This window comes from Arvicola amphibius, chromosome 3 (assembly GCF_903992535.2).
Source record: "Arvicola amphibius chromosome 3, mArvAmp1.2, whole genome shotgun sequence".
Lineage (NCBI taxonomy): Eukaryota > Metazoa > Chordata > Mammalia > Rodentia > Cricetidae > Arvicola > Arvicola amphibius.
This window is the reverse complement of record NC_052049.1, coordinates 56,563,042-56,586,911: the sequence shown is the minus strand read 5'-3', so window position 1 is coordinate 56,586,911 and position 23,870 is coordinate 56,563,042. Positions and strand designations below refer to the sequence as shown.

Genomic DNA, 23,870 nt, shown 5'->3' with positions numbered 1-23,870 from the left:
CAAGTCCATGAAACAATAAAAACAATGAGGAAAGGCAGCTTTATCGTGGTACAAATGACTCAGATACAGAGTGCTTCAAAAACATTGGGCAGGGCCAAGTAGAAGGTCACACGATGGCACGTGCAGGGCCTTGCTCCATCTCCAGCACCACACAAGTGGAAAAGGTAGAAAAAGTAAACACCATCATATATGCTGGGACTCTATGGGGATAGACTCATAGACCACAAGGCATTTCTCGAAACCAGACTGTTTATGTTTTATATTCGCAGCCTCTCAAAAGCTGGATTGCAAACATTGTTAACTTTGCCCTGCCCAAACCTACAATGACACAAGCAGAGAAACAGTACACCCAGGACTTACGTCTCCCTAGTCCATGGTTCCCTTTGGGAACCACGCTCCTGTGGAGGCATGGTGGTGCCATCCGTAAGCAAGCTTCTGGGAGGCTGAGGCATGAGGATTGTATTTGGAGGGCAGCCCAGACTACAGAGTGAGACCCTCTTTCAATAGCAGGAGCAGCCATAGTAGTAGCAGATGAGAAAATACAAGAGGAGGAGAAGGAACAATGGTCCTATGGGCCTGATTAATACCAGAGCCATCTAGAAGTCAAATGCTATCTGAACTTGGCTGTCTGCCTTCAAGAATTAAATAAAGATATGTGTTTACAGAGAAAGCACAGCTGCTCAGCTAGGCTGGATTCAAGCTTTGGGTCTGAGGGATGTTGCATTTTTCTTTGTCTACTATTTCTAGTGTCTCTAAGGCACAACAGATTAGACTGTGAGCATGGATGAATGATTGGACCCTAGGCCTCCCGAAGAGGACAGCATTGCTTCTTCCTTAAGGCCTGTCCCAGAACAGGGCTGTGCTCACAATATTTGTCCTTTGGCTATATTCAGAAATGCTTAGAGATTCTTCACTATTGATTCATCCAACAGTTGACACTGCAGCAAAATTAGCAAGATGAGTGGGGTGTGCATGTGTCCCAACGCCATGTTAGTGCCATGCAGAGTCCCCAAACAATGCTTCTCACTTTGGAGGTAATGACATTAATATCCTTTACTACTTTTATATGTTTGTAGATCATCTAGTAGGGGGCAAATAAACAGACACTTGACTATACTGCAGTTTGTGAGGTAACAGGATGATACCTAGGATGGGTATACGACATAGGACATGAGAGTAACAAGGGCAGTCAGCAGCATAGCTCAGTCTTGGCAAACACTGGGTCATACAGAGGCAGAAAAGGAATTCAGAGTACAGGAGATTTGCATTTCAAGAAACAAAAAAGATCCAGTAGAAATCTCAACCAGTTATTAAAGAAGCAACATCAATGTCAATGGAAATCACCAACCCTCTGCTTTGCTTTTCGACTTTATAAAAAAAGATGCAGAAAGAAAATTCAAACTTCAGCAGAGAAACTGATATTTACTAACAGATGCAAAAGAAACTAACTTCCATCACAAACGAGTGAACTATTTTTGCAACAACAACAAAAAAAAAAAAAAGGAAAGAAAGAAGAGACCCTTAGGCTTGAAGTTTTACAATTATCCTGCTTCTAGGTTGGATTCTCTTAGAAGGAGACAAAGAAAACCCTGGGCCTGAAATAAGGAAGACATTAGGAACACATTCTCCACACCATCAGAGATTGCTAACGCACAAACAGGCTAACAGGACATGAAAAGGACTGGACTGGGGATAATAAATGAGAAATAATGACTCATGAGTGAAGAATGATACAGTTTTAGAATGTCCCTGAGTTTAAGTTAGGTAAAAACAAAAATTAAAAGTACAAGAATGATAAAGGAAAGAAGCTTTTTCATTTTTCTCCAAAGAAAACATTTTGATATGCTTTATAAAAATGAATTCATATTTTAATGTGTTTAAACAAATACTAAATGAATTCTGGAATAAAAAGAACTAAAAAAAATTAGACAAGACAGAATGAGAAGTAGGGAAAACATTTCCACATAAAATAAATGACCTCTTTGGTTTTCTTTATAAGCCACAAATGAAGGGCATCTTAAATTCTATAAATAGAACCAAGAATGCTACTTGTGTATGTATGTTTTAAGAACTGAAATCATCATGCAGAAAGGCACGCAGGCAGCACACTAATGTCATTAAAGTATAATTGGACTTGCAGGAACAATCACTCTGCTGTGCTGTAAGGGGAGCTGTTGGCACACGCAGAGCACAGTGCCAGTGTGAGCTCATCCGCCAGCCTCAGCAAGACCCACTTGGAACGAGAAGCAGCCATGTTTCAAAACCTCACATCCCTGATGCTGACAAGCTAAACGACTGGTCTTGTCTCTGGGAAGGCGCCTCTGGTGATTAACTGCTCACAGAGAGTACTGACTATACGAGAGAACAGTACTGATGAACCAGAACCATCTCCTGTGTCCTCCACCTGCAGCCCCGACTTCCTGGGAATCTAGACGGTGAGGCAGAGAGATCACTGCAAACTAGAACCAAAAAAGGCAGTCCCCATTACCTCCACCCCACGTAACAAATATATCCGCCACCTTTTAGCAGAGAGCACAGTGACAGACAAGGAGTCCTCTTTAACCTCTGGACTCCAAATCAAATATAATTACAACAAGGCGAGTGTTTTAAAGGTTAGTAATAACCATGCAGATGAGTCTGCCGCAAGGGCTTGAGAGTTAGGAAACCATCAGTGTCCTCAGTCCTCAAGTCCCAGGATGAAAATTTAGCCCAAATTGTCAGTTCTCGGGAACTGCACCTCAGATGAGAGTCTTCTCGCCAGGGAGTCTATAAGAATTTGCTCTTGTTTTAAATCCTAAGTGCCTGTTAAGCTGCGGGCACCGCAAAGACTAGAGACCATTAAACAATATAAGGCAGCGAGTGATGAACCACCACACACACACTCAAAGCAGCTTTAGCTACTTTTTAATTAAAAATAGAATATCATTGGCTGAATTCAAATGTCTTAGCTATCCAGAAGTCTCCTCCAAATGCAAAGAGTGGCTGAGAAAGCCATGTACAAAAGGAGACTTATGATAAGAGGTGGGCTGGGTGTGAGGAGTCTCCCGGCCAGGACAGGCATCCTGAAGCCGACCCAGTTTAGTCTGTGCATATTCCAAGTCTCCCTGAGCTGCAAGGGGAGGACAACATGTGGCTGCCGCTAAATAAGCATTATTAGCAGAGGCCTCCAAGGGGACAGGGTGTTCACTTTCTTGGCAGAAGAATGAGTTAAGTAACAGCATTTGAGAGGTATAGATCGCTAAAGGACATGTTACTGCCACTTTTAAATACACCGTAAGCTAACTAATAAACGTTGCTTGAAGTAATCGTAAGCTATTGGTGAAGGAAGCTTAGGGGATTTTTGACCTAATGGCATCACTTAGAGAGAGAGAAATTTTTACTGCAAAGTTACAAGTAAATAAACATTGCAGCCTTAAGTTGTTGCTACTTGTTTAAAGTCAAGAAGGGCCAGGGGACTTAGTCAACTCCAGGCAAGAGGCCAAAAACCATGAAGATCAGATTTAAGGTGGGGATGATGTCATTCACTATGAAGTCTTGATTTTCTTTCTGAAGCATGAGAAATTTTACTGGTAAAACCTTACCTCACCCACAGCTTTTTTTTATTTTTAACTCCATTTTTTTTTTCCTTTCAAGAATGACTTTCCAAGTACGTTTCCTGTCTTACATACAAATTTTATGAATTTACTTTCAGCTTTAGACATGGTCTTACCTAAAAAGCTTGCCCTAAAGTAAAGAACAGGCACTTGGTAGCTGCAGGAGTATAAGACGTGATACTCGTATTTGATCACTTCCGACGCTGTTGTGGACTCCATCACTTCAGAACCATCCACGGGCAGCTCTAAATCCTCCTGGGGGGAGGGGAAGCAGATGCAAAGTCAAACAGTGTTTGTCAATTTAAAAAACAAATGCAAACATGGGGTGCAATTTTCTTCTCATAAATAAGTTAAGTAAATACAAGGCTATGAGTAAGAAACAGGAGTTACCCGTACTAATACTAAACGTTTGAGTCCTCAGTAAACAGTAAAAACAGAAAACACCAGCATTAAGTAAATCCAGATTTGTTCTGGGGAAGCAAAACAACTCTGGGTAGAGAAATGAGATGGGGGTGGGGAGCCGGGTGGGGGCGGGGGCGGGGGCAGCACAGAAACTTCTGTGGCAGCAACTCCAAGTTTTCACTGTGTGGTTTCAGCACCAAGATGGTGGCTGCAGCAGCTTCCTTATTTACTGGTTCTCATCTGACAATCGCACCACACACCACACGGAGGCTAAGAAATGCCCCTGGAGGTTCTATTGTACTTGCCTAAAGATGACTCACCATGTGTGGAACAACCCCCGGTTCCATTCTGAATAATAAAGGTATTTTGCAAGAGGCTGAGTTTGTTAGGTGCATTTGAAATCCCTGGGGATTCTGTTTGCTTCACTGCTGTGTGTATCTTTGCTAATGTTCACCGATACATCTTAGAGTAGAGCTGCCGGCACATGTTGATATGAAGTTGAAGAGGGCTTTGTAAGCAGGTATGAGAGTCATGCCACTTCTCAAAAAGTTGGTTTTCACTGGCCTGCCTCTCTCTATTTTTTTAAAATCTATGTGTAGACATTTCCTAAGAACATACCTTAACATGTAGAAGCAGCTGATTGGACATGTTGAATCAGGGTTTCTAGGTGCATCCACGTGCACTTATTTATTTGGGTCGAAGAATTTCTTCTTTGAAATTAAATTAGTAGAAAGAATGAAGCAAGTGGGTTTGGCACAGTTCAACGTGTCATTAAAAGAGGGACAGTAACAATGAACGATCAGAAAGGACCAAAGTCGAAACCGACTGCAGACTATCCATCTGAAGTAAGGTTGCTCGGGAGATAAGGGAAGCGGCACTGCTCTTGGATCTGTCCCTTCGCTGGGCAGACACTCCAGTGAGTAAACCACAATGGGGCACACCTGTAAACACTACCAATTAAATACAGTGAATTAAAGAGTCATAGAGAGATACTTGAACTAAATATTCCAGATAAGAGTAATATAATAACAAGAGGGTTTTTTTTCTGTTTATTTAATTTTAACCATGAGTATAGAAATCTGTGGCAATAAATTTTTAACCAAATTCTTTCTTTTTGATCTGCATGTATAATTTCTTTTGTTTCTCAACATAATAAAAATCATAACTTGTTGTTTTGGGTTGTATCTTAAATGTCCCCATAGGTTCATGTATTAAAGGTTTGGTTGCTACCTTGATACTATTTGGAGGCAGAACCTTTCAAAGAGGTATATTTTCAGCCATGCTTAGTGGCAATTGTTAAGTTGGGAGCTTAAGCCCCAGTCCCTTGCATCTATCCTAGCCCCCTGACCCTGAGATTTAGCACTCTGGACTCCAAATCCCAGCAGGCCACTCCCCAAAATATTTAAGTGAACTACCAAAAGAGGAACATGTGGTCTCCTTTTCTTCCTCCCGGTGGTCACGTTCGTGCGGCTTCCCGGTTCCCCCCATCGGTCCCATTAAACCTGGATATCTCTTAATTTGGCTTGTTTTGATTTGACTTGATTGAGAATTTTGCATCGGCGGAGAACTCGCATTAGGAAAATATTCCTAACAGTAATATAACTTGATACAGCTTTTTCCTGGGGAAGTTTGTCAGTATATATTAAGTTTAAAGACACACCCACTCTTTGATACAGTGGTTACACTGCTGGAGATCTGCATCACAGAAAACCAGAGTATGAGAACACAGAATCTAGGAGAGTCATTGCAGCTTAATTTTTTTGAAGAATATTACATAATCAATCTAAAATATTTAGCAAAAAATGTTTTTTTAAAATGCCAGCTATGATATGGTTCTGCACTATCATATAGTGAAGGCATTAAGTCTACAATGACATAACAGAAGATGCTAAAACTCTGTACAGGGCAATCGCTAGGACCGCATTATAATGACATGGTTCAGTGGAGAGAGATACATGTGTGTGCGCTAAAAATCTGTACAGGGCAATCTCTAGGACCGCATTATAATGACATGGTTCAGTGGAGAGAGATACATGTGTGTGTGCTAAAAATCTGTACAGAGCAATCTCTAGGACCGCATTATAATGACATGGTTCTGTGGAGAGAGATACATGTGTGTGTGCTAAAAATCTGGGAAAAGGAAAATGTGCTTGTTTAAAATGGTTAGAGTAGAAGTAGAGAAGAGCTGAATGTTGGGGCTCTCACTGTTTATGTACTTGAACAGTGTAATGCTTTTTAACTTATTTTAATGATTAGATGTATTAGTTAGCTTTCCAATAAGACAAAAATAGCTGGAGGAAAATCAGTCTACAAAGAGGAAGGAGTTATTTGGCACTTAGTTTCAGTTCACAGTTGTGTGGCTCTGCTGTCTTTGGGATTGTGACAAGACAAGATGCCATGGTAGAGCCTTCCATGAGGCCCCTCTTTCATATCTAATTAATATCGAGTACTGATTTTCATTTTGTCTATTTGATGAGTTTTAAAGTTTCAGTTTTTGTTTTAATTTCTGCTTTCTTATGATGACAGAAGTTACAAATTAACCCTACACTAGTTCAGAATTACATATAATAAAGGGTTATTTATTTAGGGGTGGACTCAGTGATCACAGTCCTAGACCACAGTCCTCTGCACAAACAGGGAACAGGAACCAAGAGCCGGAAGTAAGAGAGCAAGCACAGGCTTTACAGCTGCATTTGTAGCATAGGAGACCACGCCCAAGTGGGCTGGTATTTAAAGGCTATTGGCTGAAGGCGCTCTCACAGCATTCTTGTCTTACTGAAGGCAAATGTCTACTTGTATGTCACTGGTAATAGACATTCTTCTGTGAAGTATTTGATATTTATTGGCATTTTCTTGTGGAATTATACCAACTCTTTTCATATCAGAAATAATAACTTACTAGAGATAAAAATATAATGTTTATACCCTAGAAAAATTAACTTGCAAAAGAGTATGTGTGACACAATATACATGTAAGTATGTTTTTACTCAGTTTTTTTGAAAACAATTTATTGGACCTTTATTACAAAATTTTTAATATATATACACTTATATATTACACATGTATAGTCAAACCTACACATTTTCTTTTTGTAGCTTCTGAGTCCCATGCCTTCAGTAGAAAGCCTCTTGCATAATCCAACTTATCTTCAATAATCATAAACATATTAATTTTTTATTAAGATGAAAGTTGTTAAATTAATATTTAGATATTAATCTAAATTTTCATTTTGCCTATATTTCAGGATGCTTTTTGAGACAGAGGCTGGCAATACAGCCCAGGCTAGACTCCAACTCATGATTCCCTTGTCTCAGCATCCTAAGAGGGAAGATCACAAGCACGTGCCACTGTGACCTGCTCCCCAGATGTTCTTTAGTGCATCTTTTCCCGTTGGATTTGAAATATTTCTATGATCATGATTTAAAGGTGTGGAGGGTATGAGTGTGTTTACAATCTTGAGTTACATTTCATCTTAGACATCAGTATTTAGTGTTTGTATATGTGTAGAAGTAAGTGCAGGACAAGGGTCTTCTTCCTCTATTGCTCACCATCCTATTGCCTTGAGACAGGGTCTCTCCCTAAACCTGAGTTGTCTGTGAATTCTGGGATTTGCCTCTATCTCCCAACAGATGCTAAAGGTTCTAGGTACCCACATTGCTGACATTTTGTGTGTATTGTGGGGTTTGGATTCACCCTTATATTTATAGAGCAAGTATTTGTGCCCCTCAGTCATCTCACTGGCTCCATCACTTTGAGATTCCTGAGACACATGCTAGAGCAAAGGAAATGGGTCTCTAAGCTCTGCAGAAAACCATGGAAATGGGTTATCTGAGACACCGCCTTACCAGAGAAGATAAGGGTTTTGAAAGAATATCCTTAAGCCTCCCTCAAATCAAGAACTCAGGACTGTAGTGGGGTAGACACAAGACACTTATTTACAATTATGGTTCTCTGGTACAGTTATGACGCTCAAGAAATAAGGGAAAATGGACAGACAGGCTTCATGGAGGGCACAATAAAGGTGGCACGCCAATCACTTTTCTCACTGGTAACTATAGTGTTTGTGGCCATAGATACACAATATATATGAGAACATTCTACAGATGACCCCCCCACACACACATGTTCAAGTAAAACTGGGTCTCTGAGTAAGCCCACTCTATTGTGTCTGTGTCAACATCCCAGTTGTCATAGCTCACCACAGTTTTGAATGAAACCACCATGAGAAAAACCGAGGAAATGCACATGGAATCTTTCTGATGACTTAACTACTGCTTCCAGGACTCCAAGGTGCTAGCCACACAGAGGGCAGAGGATTTGTTTAGAGTAATTAGAGAAATTAGTAGGTCCACATGCAGAGAGGCATGACTGGTCACAAGGCAGCGGGTTTAGGGATTCCTTGATGGGTCCTAGTGTATTCATTTAGCTGCTCTATCAACTCTGTGAACACTTACACCCTCCAAATAAAAGTAAGGGGAAATTTTCTGACATTATATTACAGTAAACAGAATCAGAGAATTAACAGTAAAGTGACCTTGGATTTTTCCATCTAGCCCAAGCCTGTCAGTTTATGTATACAAACAAGGCCCAGACATGCAGCTGGCTTCCAGAGAGTCCAAGGCACAGGCTGACACTGCAGCCACCACATTCTGTACTGTTGCAGAGCATTTATCCTCTGAACTGAAACTTCCCTTCAGGAAGAAGGAGGGGACTCAAAAGAATCAATGAAATAGGAATCTCACCAAAGTTACAAGAGTCCCAAAGCTCTTCTCCAAGGTAACATAAGCAGCAAGCAATGGCTAGAGAAGAGGTGTCTCCGCTCCCCCCCCCCACCCCAGACTGCCTGCAGGTAGGGTAGGAAGCTCGCTGGATAGGGCATCTCTAAGAAGCCAGGGTAGAGTTCACAGGTTCAGTGACCTTTGTGTCACACATGCGGTTCACCCAGACAGATCTGAGGGGAACTGTTCCGTGGCTCTCCTGTGTTGCTCTTTAGGGACTGAACAAATGTTTGTCTACTTCAGCTCAGGAGAAGTCACTCAACAGTTGTACTAAGTCTCTTCTCAATTACTCCTACAATGAATTTTGGCTAATACTCAAAACAATAACATTTTAGTCTAATGTTTTGCTTTTTTCATTATGTGGTGTTTTAAATATTTGGATTTACTTAATTTTATATTAAGAGTTATTAGGAAAAGAACTAACAATACATTTATTTTCCTCGAAATGTTACAAATTCATTAGATGAGAACAAATCTATGTTCAGAAAATTATATTCATTCATGGAGCTAAAAGATTAAGTAGTTCACATTAATTATAGAAACCTTGATTTTATTGAATTCAATTAACAATAAGTTGACAGTGATCTCTCATTTAGTAAATCTGATATGAATTAAGCTTAACAACTAAATCCCATTAAGTAGGGATCATGCTGAAGACACTTCATAGATATTTTATTAAAAGCAAATCCAAATAGAATGTTGAGCTTTAGAAATGAGATCTGTATCTGGGTTTATCCTACAGGGAGAAGTAATTAAGGGGAGAAAAGGTAAACTCCCATCACTAATAATCTCTTACTCCTACCAAGCAGGCATAAGGATGAGCCCTGTGTACAATGTCCTGCAAGGAAAAAAGGGTCAACTTATTTATTTTCTGCCAGGTCTTGTATTCAAACCTAATGTCAGTGATTCAAAAGCACAGTCATGAGCCAAGGAGGGGCAGTAGGCCCATGCTGGTTCCAAGGCTGTCTTGTGCTATGTTCATATGTAGTCATATAGAGCATCTACTCATAACAGCAAGATATGCTATATAGTGAATTATTTGATAAGATTCTGAACTCATAACCATGTAGTATTTTCAGAAATACAGACTGATGAAGCCTTTTGACAGACACAATGAAAACATAGTTATTGAATAAAAAAGTTGTGATAATATTTAATCTAAGGTACAGAAATAATCTGTGGGACTTGAAGCAATCAGCTCATAGTTTTTCCATGGGTGGTCTTTTCGTTCTCTTAATTATTGGAGTGACTTTTTTTCATAACCTCTTTAGCTTTTGAGCTAGTGACTATCACAAGAAGCTTTGCAAATGATGTCATTTCCTTAGAAATGTACAAGTTGTATCTGGCACATAGTGGGGCAGTGCTCCATGCAAGGCAGGCAGCCCTGAAACCACAGTGGTCACAGAGGGTCCACAGCGGCACCTTAGCTAGGCTCGCCTTTACCACAATTGTTACCACCAAGAAGGAAATGGGAGCTGGGATGTTTTGCTAGCCTTTTATATCAGCATCATTATGACCAACATGGGTTCCCACCTAGAGGCAGATTCTCTCTCCAGTGCAAAGTTAAATCCTTCTCTGCAGATTGTGTTCTGAAGTGGGAGATGGAGGGAGGGACCAAGAAACCTGGCGGAGGACATCTGGCAGTTTTCTGGATGTTTATAGCTATCCCAATCGTGTGGTTCTTAGTTCTTGTTTTCCTTAAAGACCACACAGAAGACAGCAACCCTGCTAAGGCCTAGAGCTTGGAAGCAAGCAAAAAGGCTGGGTGCAGGGGACAACTGTGGAAGAGGCTGACTCTCTGAGCCATGCTAGAGAGCTCAGCTCCTGTAGCAAGAAAAAAAATACCACTTCACAGTACTCTGGATGGTAAAGGCAATTATCCCTTCCATCATACAACAGTTTACTTTCCCATAAACAAAAACAAAAAACAAAAAGGAGGGCTCAAACAGCCCTTTTAAAGAGCAGATTCTCTTCTTTTATGATCTGTGCATAGCAACGTGCAAGAAAATTAGCAGGATGAGGAATTTGGAAATCTGAAATTCCTTATATAAATAATGACAAACTAAAGGAAGATGCACAATTTTTCGGTATTTTACATTTCAAAACTCAGGTAGATGAGTTTCTGTTCAGTTGCCTTTACATGCTACCCAAGAAAGCAGCAAAGGTAGAATTTATATGACAAAGTGATGTGCATTATGTCATTTGTTCTATTCAAAACTCAGGTAGATGAGTTTCTGTTCAGTTGCCTTTACATGCTACCCAAGAAAGCAGCAAAGGTAGAATTTATATGACAAAGTGATGTGCATTATGTCATTTGTTCTATTGCTCTAGGAAGGCTGTCCACAGCGACCAGGCAACTAAAAAACCAAGCCAAGACAAAAACCTGAGGTTATAGGCTCCAAGCCTAGGAATCCTGCACTGTGTAAAGACCATCAGATACCTGGGGACACTGAATGTTAAACAGATGTGTTCTGGGGCTCTACTCTCAAACTTCTGACTCAGTGGTGCTAGGCTGAGAATGAAAGAGTCACCTATCAGTGACGTTCCTGATGATGCTCCTGTAGGTGGTAGTGGATGACTCCAGGAAGCCTTGCCTCACATCTGTGCAGAGGACCGACTCTGGGGTTCTTCCTAGGTCCAAAAAGTGAGCAAAGCTCAGTTAGCAAGATTCCAAAGAATGCCTTTACTAACAGCTGGAGGCACATTGCCTCATCGCTCTCCTCTGAGAGGACGCCTAAAAGACCTCCAGTGACTCAGATCCTCAGCTACTGCCTCTCTCCCAGCTCACTGGGATCCTATTCAAACTAACCAGATTTCCCCCTTTCCTCACTTATTTATTCTTTCATAATGGTCATTAGTGGTTTACTGTGTAATTTTTCTATCGATTATACACCCACCATCAGATCTGTGACTGATAACCTAATCAACAGGAATAACCAGTAGTGGAACTTGGGATAACAAAGGAGAATAAATTTTATACCATGCATATACACACAAGTATGAGCGACTTGCCTTATGAGGTGGTCTATGTTTTAACTCCATATCTAGAAAATGCTTTATTGTTACTTTGCTACATAGTCAATTCATTTCCATTGACTTACCTCTAAGGAAAAGTAAGAACCAAGAGTTATTGTTTATTATATAGTATCTTCTCAAAATATGAAGTTTATTATATTCAAATTCCCCTTCCTTATATTATGCAATCCTTTTACTTTCTCTTTGCTTTAGTCTCACAGACCGGCAATCTTTTTTTCAAATGGACAGATAATAAGTAGTTCAGACTTTGGGCCATAGTAAGGAAGCTGTAACTGTACCATCAAGGTACTGACAATCCATAAACAATGGACAAAAGGGGATGGAGAAATGGCCCAGGCTTTAAGAATGTGTACTGCTCTTACAGAGGATCCATGTTCAGGTCCCAGTAGCCATGTCAAGTGACTCACAACCATTATTGTTATTCTAGCTCCAGGAGATCTGATACCCTCTTCTGAACTCAATAGGTAACTGCACTCACAGGCCCATGTGGGTGCATACACACACACACACACACCTACACACATACAAACACACACACCTACACACATACACACACACACCTACACACATACACACACACACCTACACACATACACACACACACCTACACACATACACACACACACCTACACACATACACACACACACATCTACACACATACACACACACACCTACACACATACACACACACACCTACACACATACACACACACACCTACACACACACACACCTACACACATACACACACACCTACACACATACACACACACACCTACACACATACACACACACACCTACACACATACACACACACACCTACACACATACACACACACACCTACACACATACACACACACCTACACACATACACACACACACCTACACACATACACACACACCTACACACATACACACACACACCTACACACATACACACACACACCTACACACATACACACACACACCTACACACATACACACATACACACACACACCTACACACATACACACACACACACCTACACACATACACACACACACATCTACACACATACACACACACATCTACACACATACACACACACACCTACACACATACACACACACACATCTACACACACACACACACACACCTACACACATACACACACATTATTAAAAGCAAACTTTTGAAAATGGACACACTACACACCAGTAGTAATATTCTATGAACAAAACTAAGCAGCGGTCCATAGACATTCACTTGCCCACCCCTAAAAGTCCACCCAAGGATCATTACTTAATTTTATTGTGTTTTGCAGAAACTAACTAAAGGCCTGAGCATATACTTGGTGAACTCCTTCTGTCCTTCTATTTTGTCTGTACTAGGACATTACACTAATTTACCAAGGGCATAGGAGATGCTAAACCTTAAAGGGTAATGATAATGAAATCCAATTGGCTACAGTTTGGCTGTGGCCATTTTCTAAAGGAATATAGCATTCCTTTAACTTAAGCAAGTAGGATTTCAGATGTCAAGAGGAGTCAACTGCAATTTTTCATGTGTTAATAAAATTCTATACTCAAATTTAAAAGTAAGAGTGAAGAGAACTGCAAGAGTGGAGACGTCAGGTTGTGACAAGCCAAAGGCAGGCTCTGTGGTACTCCACGCCTCTTGAAGCAGGTGCTCTCTCACTAGCCGCACAAGCAGTACCACCGCTGTTATCAAGGGCGTCCCTACAGAGCCTTCAGGAAAGCCATTCATCCCATCCCTGTCCTCAAAACTCCCTGGGCTACAGCAAGCAACCAGGGGTCTATTTGTTTGTTGGTTTGCTTGCTTTTTTTGTTGTTATTTTATTTTGGTTTGGCTTTAGCTTTGGTTATTTAGAGGCAGGGTTTCTCTGAGTAGCCCTGACTGTCCTGGAACTCTACAGACCTACACAGTGAGTTCCAAGAGTCTCTACCATTTATTAGGCACAATGCTTACGCTGTGGCAAAAGTGTGGTTGTTGCTCTTAAATATGATTATGTTGTGATAAATAAGAGCAAAATAAAAATTTCACCTTTCTACTGGGTCACCAAAAGACACCTAAAATCTCAGATTAAAAACATCAAGATTTTAGAGCAAGTAAAGCAGAAAAAGGACATGGAGTTTGGGTCTGAACCTGAATTGTGCTGTGGCTCTCCTCTGGTGGGATGAGGATCAGAGTTTTAGTTTCTACACTTGTTAAAATAAAAGCCCTTTACTGTTACAGTTCCTGTGGCAGTCTGAATAAGAATAACCCACTTAGGTTCATATATTTAAGTGCTTAGGGAGTGGCATTATTTGAAAGGATTAGTAGGTGTGGCCTTGTTGGAAAAAGTGCATCACTGGAGGTAGGCTTGGAAATTTCAAAAGCCCAAGCCAGGCCCTGCGACTCTCTGTCTTTCTGTGGCTGCAGATCTGGAGATCCAGATGTAGGACTCTCAGTTCTGTCTCCAGCACATGTCTGCCTGTGTACCACCGTGATGTAGAACTCTCAGCTCCTCCATAATCATGTCTGCCTGTGTACCACCATGATGTAGAACCTCTCAGCTCCTTCTCCAGCATCATGTCTGCCTGTGTGCTGCCATGTTTCCTGCCATGATGATAATGAACTAAATCTCTGAACTGTAAGCCAGCCCCATTTAAATGCTTTCCTTCATAAGAGTTGTCATAGTCATGGGGTCTCTTCACAGCAATAGAACACTGACAAACATAGTCCCCTTATTCACTGTACACTAAATAAGGACTGTATACAACTGCCTGGCACACAAAGAGTTAACTATTAACTCATTCATTCACCAACAAATGTTACAGAGTATCTCTATGCTCCAAATCAAGGGTCATGAAACCTTCTCTTGAAGGCTGGCAATAAAACTGTTGGACTTTGTGCATGCTATCAAAATACTCAAAGCATGAAAGCAGTCTAGAAATATGCAAATTAGCAAGTGTCTTTGTTCCAACAATACATTATTTAGGGACATTAAAGTTTAAATTTCACATAATTTTAATGTGTCAAGAAATATTGTTTTTATTTTTTAAACCATGTTTTTATAGCTGTGGCCTATATAGAAATAGGCAACATGAGATTGAGTCTCCTGGAAAAGGCAAGAAAGTTTCATCCATGATACCACAAAAACATAAGTGCCTAAACAAGTCCTGATCAATCACAATATGGGCAGACATGCCAACTTGGAAGGGGGAATCTCACAAGACCCACTCTTACACAAAGACACAGCAGCTAATGACTGCTGGGAGGGAAAATTAGCCTTCCCTAGCCATGAGCCCCTAACTAGTTATCTAATGCAAGTAGTCAGCCCTGAAATCATATACATTCAAGCCAAACTCAGAAGTTTCTATTTGTATAATTATGTACACATATATTAATAACAATGATAATAAAAGAAAAAGAGACCATGAATTTGAGATGGTATGAGATGGGATGAAGGAGGAAAGGTTGGAGGGAAAAAAGGGGAAGGAAATGAAATACAGACCAATGTTTGCCAGCCCCTAGGATCTGGAAATCAGAGAGGATAGGAACAATACTCTGCCCTGAAGTGACGATATACAAATAACTGTCAAACAATCACATAAATACCATAAAATGATAATTATAACAGATGCAATTTAGATAAAATGTTCAATGTCTTTAGAATATATGTAATTTAACCCCTTCTATAAATTTTATTTGTAAGACTACAATATTGTCTTCTATGTATGAGTTTTCTGTAGCAGCAAGCCTCTGCATATTTTAATCGCTCTGCTCCAGGGATCATGTTTATTTCAGTGATCTCAAGACCTGTCCAGACAGATTTTTAGCAATTGTTTTAGTGAAAATAGACCGAATTGATGGCGAGAATTCCTCACCATCATCTGGAAGCATCCAACTTCTTCTTAACTCTTATGCAGCCCACTGTAGCTTCTGGCTGCACTCTGCTCTGCTTATGCCATTCTGTCACCAGCAACAGCTTCTTTCTCATCTTTACACAAATCTATTTATCCCTGGGTATAGGTGTGCAAACAGGCAAGCCCAGGTTGCTAAATGGTGGCAGTGGGACATGGCACACATGTGAACAGGTTACCCAGGGTCAGTGGAAGCCCTGGGACACAGTTATGAGAACAGGTGTGCCATGGCTACCAGCTGAATGCCCTGGGACACAGAAATCATGCCAACAAGCCTACATACTGTGCCATGTGGTGGCGCTAGGGCAAGGCAAATGTGTGAACAAATGTGCCCTTCTCTGTGCAAGGTTGGTCCTCATGTTCTGGGTGCTTTTTAGTAAACTGCTAGCCAGTGATAGGCTCAAACCATCTTTAAGAGCAATATACACACAGGGGAAGTAAGCCACCATTAGTAGTAAATGTAGGTCTATATTTATTCATTTCAAACTTGGGCAGGCAAATTTTGAAAAATCTGTTCGAACTTTGTTTTTATATTGTACCTTGTGTTGCTTATTGGGGTGTCTTTGCAGGGATCATTTGAAGCCGCAAGTCTGAGAAACAGCAGTTGCACTAACTGAACAAGGCTGAACAAGGGCCTACCCTGTGGAGTCCTGGACAGGTGCACGGCACTGAGCTACGGGCAGATGATCTGGGTTCGGCTCACTCTTGGATGTTTCAATAATTCATGGCATCTGATTCTCCAACAAATGAGTGCAGTGAAGGCACAAACACAAATCCATAACAAAAATACAGCATACATATACTATAATACCAGTAAATAAACAGACATAATATCAGTAATATAAACAGAAGAGCAGTTATTGTGCTCTTCCCCACATCTCAGTGGACTGTTTTGCAAGTATGCTGGTACCCAGACTACTGTTCCGCAGTTATGGCACAATTGATCTTTGTCCTCCTCTCCATTATTTTCATGGCCTTATTCTCCTCTTTTAGTCTTCCCATCTGATCTCCACAGTAAAGAGCTTGACAAAGTTGCCTGTGGTAAAGGCACAGCCTGGATACATCTCCCAAGAATCTTTGCTTTTTATATGAAAGTTCCTTGACCAGAGACGCCTGCATGGATCACCAGCCATGTAGTCTGTGTAGCAGAGACTGTGGTCCATAGGGAAGTGATGGTGGCTTTCCTGGAACCCCTTGACTACACGAACGAGAGCCAGGCTCTGGAAGTGACTGCACAAAAGGCCATGCGGACATGACATAGTGCCTTGTAACCTCTCTAAGATGACAGCAAGGAGCAGCTTATCACCCAAATGCCAAACCCCATATGCTCCTATTACCAAGACAGAACACTACCACTTCTTACTACTTGCATTGCTAATAATAAATCAACATTTAACAGAAGTTTCCAAAGAAGAAAATAAAAGAAATTTAAGCTGGTAATACTGAATCGACGTCTTTTCCTGGTTCCTTATCATGACAAATAATTATCTGCATAGTAAGAAAAATGCTAATTTTATTAAAATGATATCAGATGAGGCTTTTAGACTAACTTCTAGCACTCTGAAATATTATACGAGTGATTTCATTTATCAATTCTAACATCTTTGCCATCATTTGTGTACACAGTTACCATATTTAGAGAAATAAACCCAAATCCAGAACTGACTTGTTTTCTAAATGAATTGGGAAGTTGTCATGAAGAAGCATCTGCCACTTCACTGCATTCATGTAGCATTCTTGTGCCTCTATAATGGACGACTGAGCAGATGTCTTAAAGCGCTACCCCCACAGCAATGCGTACCATAGAAAAGATAGGAGCTACAGCACAACTAATGCTTCTAGTTCCTCTATAAATAGGTGAGATCCATCTTTACGCTCAACATGACAAAAAAAAAGCCTCCATCCCATGTACACCTGTAGGGAATTTGTAGATCAATTTCTTTGGACAACAAATATCAAACCAGGAGAAGTTTCTTTTACTTTGAATGTGAAGCAAATATCTTAAATCATTATCAGCTTAAAAAAAAAAAAAACGAAACTTTAGCCAAGATGTTAACCTGAATATAGGCCTTGAATACAGGCAGCAGCAACAGGAAGGCCTACTGTGTTCACAATGACAGCTGGAAACCAGGAACATGTTCCTGTTACTCAAAACAGGACCCACTTTAACATTTAAATTGAAAACATGAAAAAAGTGGTTAAGAACCACACAAAAGTCTGAAAAACAACTTTAAATTGAAGATTCATGTTCTGTAGGGGGTCCATGTCTTAGTATGGGTTACTCCAAGACCTTGAGACAGGGATTTGGATGCCAGTAATCGTTTAAAAGGGATTTTGGGAGCACCAGTAAGAGAGCAGGGAAATGAAAACATGAAATAGGAAGGAAACGAAGTGTATACACGGTACCCTCTGAGAGACGAAAGACTTTCTGCCCGAGCTATTGGAAGGTGGGGTGTGTGTAGTTATCCATCACATCTCACTACTTCTTTGCGGTGAGTTACTTTGGGGTCTTATCTCCTAGAATCACAGGGCTATCTCAGTCTGGAACAGGGTTTGCTCTAGCAATGTTAGAGGACGTTTGTGTTAGGTCTCATGCATATGCCATTGATTGGCACACGGAACAGAAGTGACATGGAGCTATGAATGGATCTAAAGACCATCATCAATAAGCAGCCTAACAGTCAGACAATAGTTTCTAATCTCTTATGCAAAACTATGATATCTAAAGTGCTCTGAAAACTGTAGGAAATCACCAGAAACTGGTGGCAAATTCTTATCTGAGGTTTTCTATAATATTTATCAATTCTACTTTGTATGAATAGAATTTGACTAAAGAAATATTAATGTCTGAGTATGGGATACATCCAATATGCCACTAGGAATGTAATGTAACTTAGAATTTACCTTTATTTTATAAAATTATCATTTTATAAACTAAATATTATATAGTTTTATTGTATTGCCTACCTAAAATTCTCCAAATTCTGAATCCCTATCAGTGCATGAATATTAGACATGCATTTTTTTGATGTCTTCCATCTCTCTGCTGAATTTGTCTTAAAAATAAATAATATAAGGAGAATTATATCAACCACCCCATGGCAGCAACCACTTTAAGAAATCCAGATAAAAAAGGAAAGGAGCTGATATAAAAGGGGTAAAATCTAAAATTCAACTATGGGAACATTTTCCCTTGCTGAGATGACTGGAGCCCCTTCCTCAGCCCAGCCTATCACAGTTAACAACATAAACATCCGTACATGAAGTATTAGAGCTCTACACTTTCAGATTCCCTAAGGAGAGAATGAGATTTAACAAACATCTCATAACATTAAAATTTTACCTCATTTAATTTCCATGTCAGCTTCTCCAGCTCAGATCTTGGCTTCAGAAACTCAAACTGATCATCTAAATTATTAGTTATGAACATCTATTCATTCAATAAGTTCTTGAGCATATAGTTTATACCTAATGATATACTAATTAGATTTCTTTAAGTGGAAAAAAAGCCCCCTCAATTGTTACTATCACAACTATTCAATTCAGTATGGTGCCAGAATTATGCAAACCATATCACAAGTGACTATAGTCCATAGATATTGTGGCAACATCAATATGAACTTTGTAATGTTCAAGAAATCACAGAGAAAGATGCCAATCTGAACTGAAAAGGGTATATGAAGTCTCAGCTTATCATATAGCACTTAATCTAAATAATGAATGATTCTAACTGATAGAAATGCAGTCTAGGCTAATCTGTACAGATGCAATGTAAAGAGAGATCTAATATGCGAGATGCTGAAGTCCATGGACAATGTAGTAAATTATCCTATTTTTCTGAAATGTCTTATATAAGAAATCTGAAATAGGACAAAATTACTACCTTGATAACAAAATCACAAAAAAGTACAAGAAAACTATAAATCAATATTCTTTGTGAATATAGACATAAAATCCTTCCCAAAATTCCAGCAAACTAAATATAACAATATATAATACCGAAACATGACCAAATTGAATTCATCACAAGAATGCAAAGTTAGTTCAAGACTTAAAAGTCAATTAATTCACCAGAGTAAACAAATAAAAGATAAAATCCATACAGCTTTCCTATAGATGCAGAAAAAGATTTGATTGACTTTATGATGAAAAAAAAAACTTCCATCAACCTGGGAACAAAACAGATCTTCTTCTCCTAAGTAAACTGCACATTAAAAGTTCACTAGGGGTTTGGGAGGAATGCCTAAGTGGGGAGAGCAATTGCTGTGTGAACATGAGGACTTAAGAGCAGACTCCAGCACCCATATAAAAGCTGGGCACGACTTCAAGTGCCTACAAACCCAGCATTTGGGGTCATAGACAGGCAGATCTGGAGAGCTCATTAACAAAAGAGCCTCACCAAAATGGGGAGCTTCAAATCTTGTGAGAGACCCTGTCTGAACGGAATAGTGTGGAAAGTGATAAGACACTTGGCGTCTTCCTCTGGCTTCTGTATGCAAGTGCATGGGCACATGCACCTCTGTATACATGTACACATATACAAATAATACACATGCACATACATACATACACACACAAACAAACACTACCCACATTTTTTTTAAAAGAGAGAGAAAAAATCCTATCAGGAATATCACTTTGAATAGTGAAACACAAAATACCCTTTTCTAGGACCAGAAACTGTCCAACATTGTCTGGAGGTCCAATGAATCAGCTAACAGGCGGGAAATGGGAAATGAGGGCAGGAGATGGAGGGAGACAAGAGGATGGAAATGAGGAGCAGGGAGAAAGCAGAGAGGGAAAAGGGAGGCAGGGAAGGTGTGAAGGAGGGAAGGAGACTGCAAATGCAAAGGCACAACTGTTTCTAGAAGATAATGGTTTGTGTAGAAACCATGTGGGTCTCCAGAGCAACTATTTAAATACACATTCATTTTACAAGCCGCAAAATTCAATGATAACATACAAAAGTCAATTGCAGTTTTATGTGTAAGAGCAAGTAACTAAAAGATGAAACTTTTAGAAATTCCATTTATAATAGCACTCAAATCATAAAAGACTTAATAATAGGTTTAACAAAAGACCTGCATGGCTCTATGCAGCTATAAACAAAGTATTGCTAAGAGAACTCTTTTGGGGCCTACATAATCTGAGAAATATATCACGTCCATCGATCAGGAGACTCAGTATTGCTAGGATATAAAATTCTTTGAAAACTGATCTGGAAGACTCAATGCAGTTCCAAATGACACTCAGTAGGGGAGTGGGAGGCAATAGACACTTAAATTTACCTTTCACTATCGCAGAATTGACACCATGGACATAAGCCCAGTGCAAAGCTAAAAGCATCAAGTTCTTCTAGTAGAACATGGAGGTGTGAGGGTGTGGTCAGCAGTAGAACTATACCTATCATGTGCAAAGTCCTAGGCTTGCTCCCTAGCACCTTTCTATCCCCAACGCAGGAAAAACAAACAACATAGGAGAAAATCTTTATGGTATTATGGTAAGCAAGGATTTCTTAGGACACAAACAGAATGACCGCATAACCCTCCAAAATTATAATAGTTTCTGTCAAAAGTAAATCTTTTGTCCTTATAAGAGTAGGAAACAAACACAAGTCATAAAATGGGAATGAGCTCATAACACACATCTAAGAATAGTCAAGAATTCTTACGCTTAAGGAGACAAGACATCTATTTTCAAATATGCTAAAATGTTGGACAAGCTGCACACTAATGTCTATATTTCCTTTACTCACAACAGCCCCCTGTGAAAAGTCGCAAATGTTCATCAGTGAAGGGCAAAGTATACTCTACCACAAATAATCAGAACTTTTGATATGTGATATATGTAGGTGAATCTTGGGTTAATTATGCTAAGTGAAAGAAGCCAAGCACAGAGAATATATATTTTATTATCTCTTTCATATAAAATTCAATACAGAAGAAGAGGGAGGGGAAAAAGAACAAATAATGGTAGCAATGCTTGAAAAAAGCCATAAGGATATTTTATATTTACCTAAAGGTATATATAAGAATATAATATACAAAATATAGTACAATACACACACATACATGTAAACACACATTATATATATATATATATATAAAATAAAGTTATGTCACTTGGGCTGACACTATATCCTACACGAGCCACAGACTAACCACAACCCAAATACCAGGCACAAGAACCCTCCTTTGGAGTTATGGGTCAGTGACTCCTAAACCAATGTACTTATTTATGTTGCCCTTGGTTGCCTCTCAGAGGCTGAAGGTTAAGTCCCTATTTCAAAAAGATCATACAATTTGGACACAGGACTAGGAAGATTCTAGCTGAATGTGACCTGAAAGTCTCTTCTCGAGGACTAGCTTTCATAGTAACAGGTGTTGTGCAAGCTTCTAAGAGAGGGAAGCAATCAACAGTTCTATCCAGTAATGACATCTATGAACCACAATAATGACCAGGTGCAATAGTAGCACTCATAGTTGGTGGTAACTAACAGCTCTCTACTGGGACTTAACAATGGGAAGGAAAACTAGCCAATTACCAAAGTTACTCATTTACTCAAAAATAACTCATGGAGGAGATACACGATCACCACTTTAACTAGACCAGCAGAATGCTTAACTGCAGTCTAAAACTTATCTCTATTCCCACAGATAACTGTAGCTGTCACCCCTCAACAAAGAATCCTCCCTCAGAAGCAGATAGAGATCACTAGAAAAGACAATGGATCAAAATTCAGTGATCAACCAGCATGGGGTGCTTAGCCCCAGTAGATACATTTACAACACAATTCATACATTTAAGACTCAGGGAACATCATGAAACAGGGACCAGAAAGACTGTAAGAGCCATAGGACTAAGAAGTCAGCTGAAATATTGTGTCTTCTTGAAACATAAAGGAAGCTACACTCATACTACCTCAATAAAATGTTGCCTAGACTAGACTCAAACAATGACAACACCAGCAGACACACTAGCATGGAATCCTACCACCAGTCAAAGAGCCACAGTGGTTGCTAAGAATGGGTGAATTAATCTTTCCAAGGGATAAACCCCTAACTGGTTATTCAATAGCAGGTGGTCAGCCCTAAAATCATATACACACAAGCAACATTAAACAAACCCATCAGGTTGTATATATGTATTTAAATACACACACACACACACACACACACCAATAATAATCCAAGAAAAAGCTACAAATTTGAGAGGAAGTATAGAGGCATGGAAGGGAGGAAAGGGGAGGAATGGTATAATTCTATTTTAATTAAAAGTAAAGAAAATATAAATACAAATTAATACCAAAACCACAGCAATTTTGTGGGGGCTGAGGCTGAACTACAGAGGTTCAGGTCCAATTCGTGACTATATCACGACTATGATGGTGCTGTGCTTGGCAGTGTATGTAATATAAAATAACATGAACATCTGTCCACTTTAAGTACAAGTCTACAGCACATAAGCTATTTTCCAGGGAAGCTTATGAATAAAAAATAATTTTTAAGGTGTTAGGTTAGGATGGAATGCAGGCTGTTATCCACCAGTTCTAGGAATGAATGGTATCTCTAAAGACAAAGGCATGCATTGAACTTCCGTTAATAGCGTTCAGGTGAACAGGTACCGATCACCATTTCTGACACTGCTGTGCATGCATACTGAACTGCATGACCGAGAAATGACTCCTGATGACCTACTGGTACATAATAGACCAGTGCATGTCTTAACCTCATCCGAGAACCTTGTTTTTGCAGTAGATGGCAATTGAAACAGACACCCACAGTTGGTCAAGGTGCAGGGAATAAGACTGAGGGATGCTCAGTCCTATATGGGACACCTCATTATACAGCCTCTGAGCATCGGGGATCACTGTGCAAGAAGGAGTGAAAAGATTTTAAGGACCAGAGACAACAGATGAGAAGAAGGAGACCATATTGTCTAGACATAATAGTGCGGCTGCACACGTGAACTCAGCAGAGGTGATGGCATACACAAAACTAGGACACGCTCAAGCCAAACCGACTCCCAGCATGGAGAGGGGAGGTAGACATGAAGTCTCACCCCTAGCTAAGGAGTCACTGGCAACTGGTAGTTTCTGAGAGAAGAAAAGTCAGTTTTCTATAATATTGTAGTATGCTGGAATGCTATTTCTGG

General features: G+C 39.8%; 1 protein-coding gene across 2 annotated transcripts in view; it reads right to left on the bottom strand.

Annotated features, from left to right (window-relative positions):
• Atg10 (autophagy related 10) overlaps nt 1-23,870 on the bottom strand; it is a 276,120-nt gene that overhangs the window by 92,346 nt on the left and 159,904 nt on the right. For both annotated transcript variants that reach the window (XM_038324446.1, XM_038324447.1), the window contains exon 4: nt 3,710-3,848. In XM_038324446.1, the coding sequence (XP_038180374.1) occupies nt 3,710-3,848 (139 nt within the window). The remainder of the gene's footprint in view (nt 1-3,709; nt 3,849-23,870) is intronic.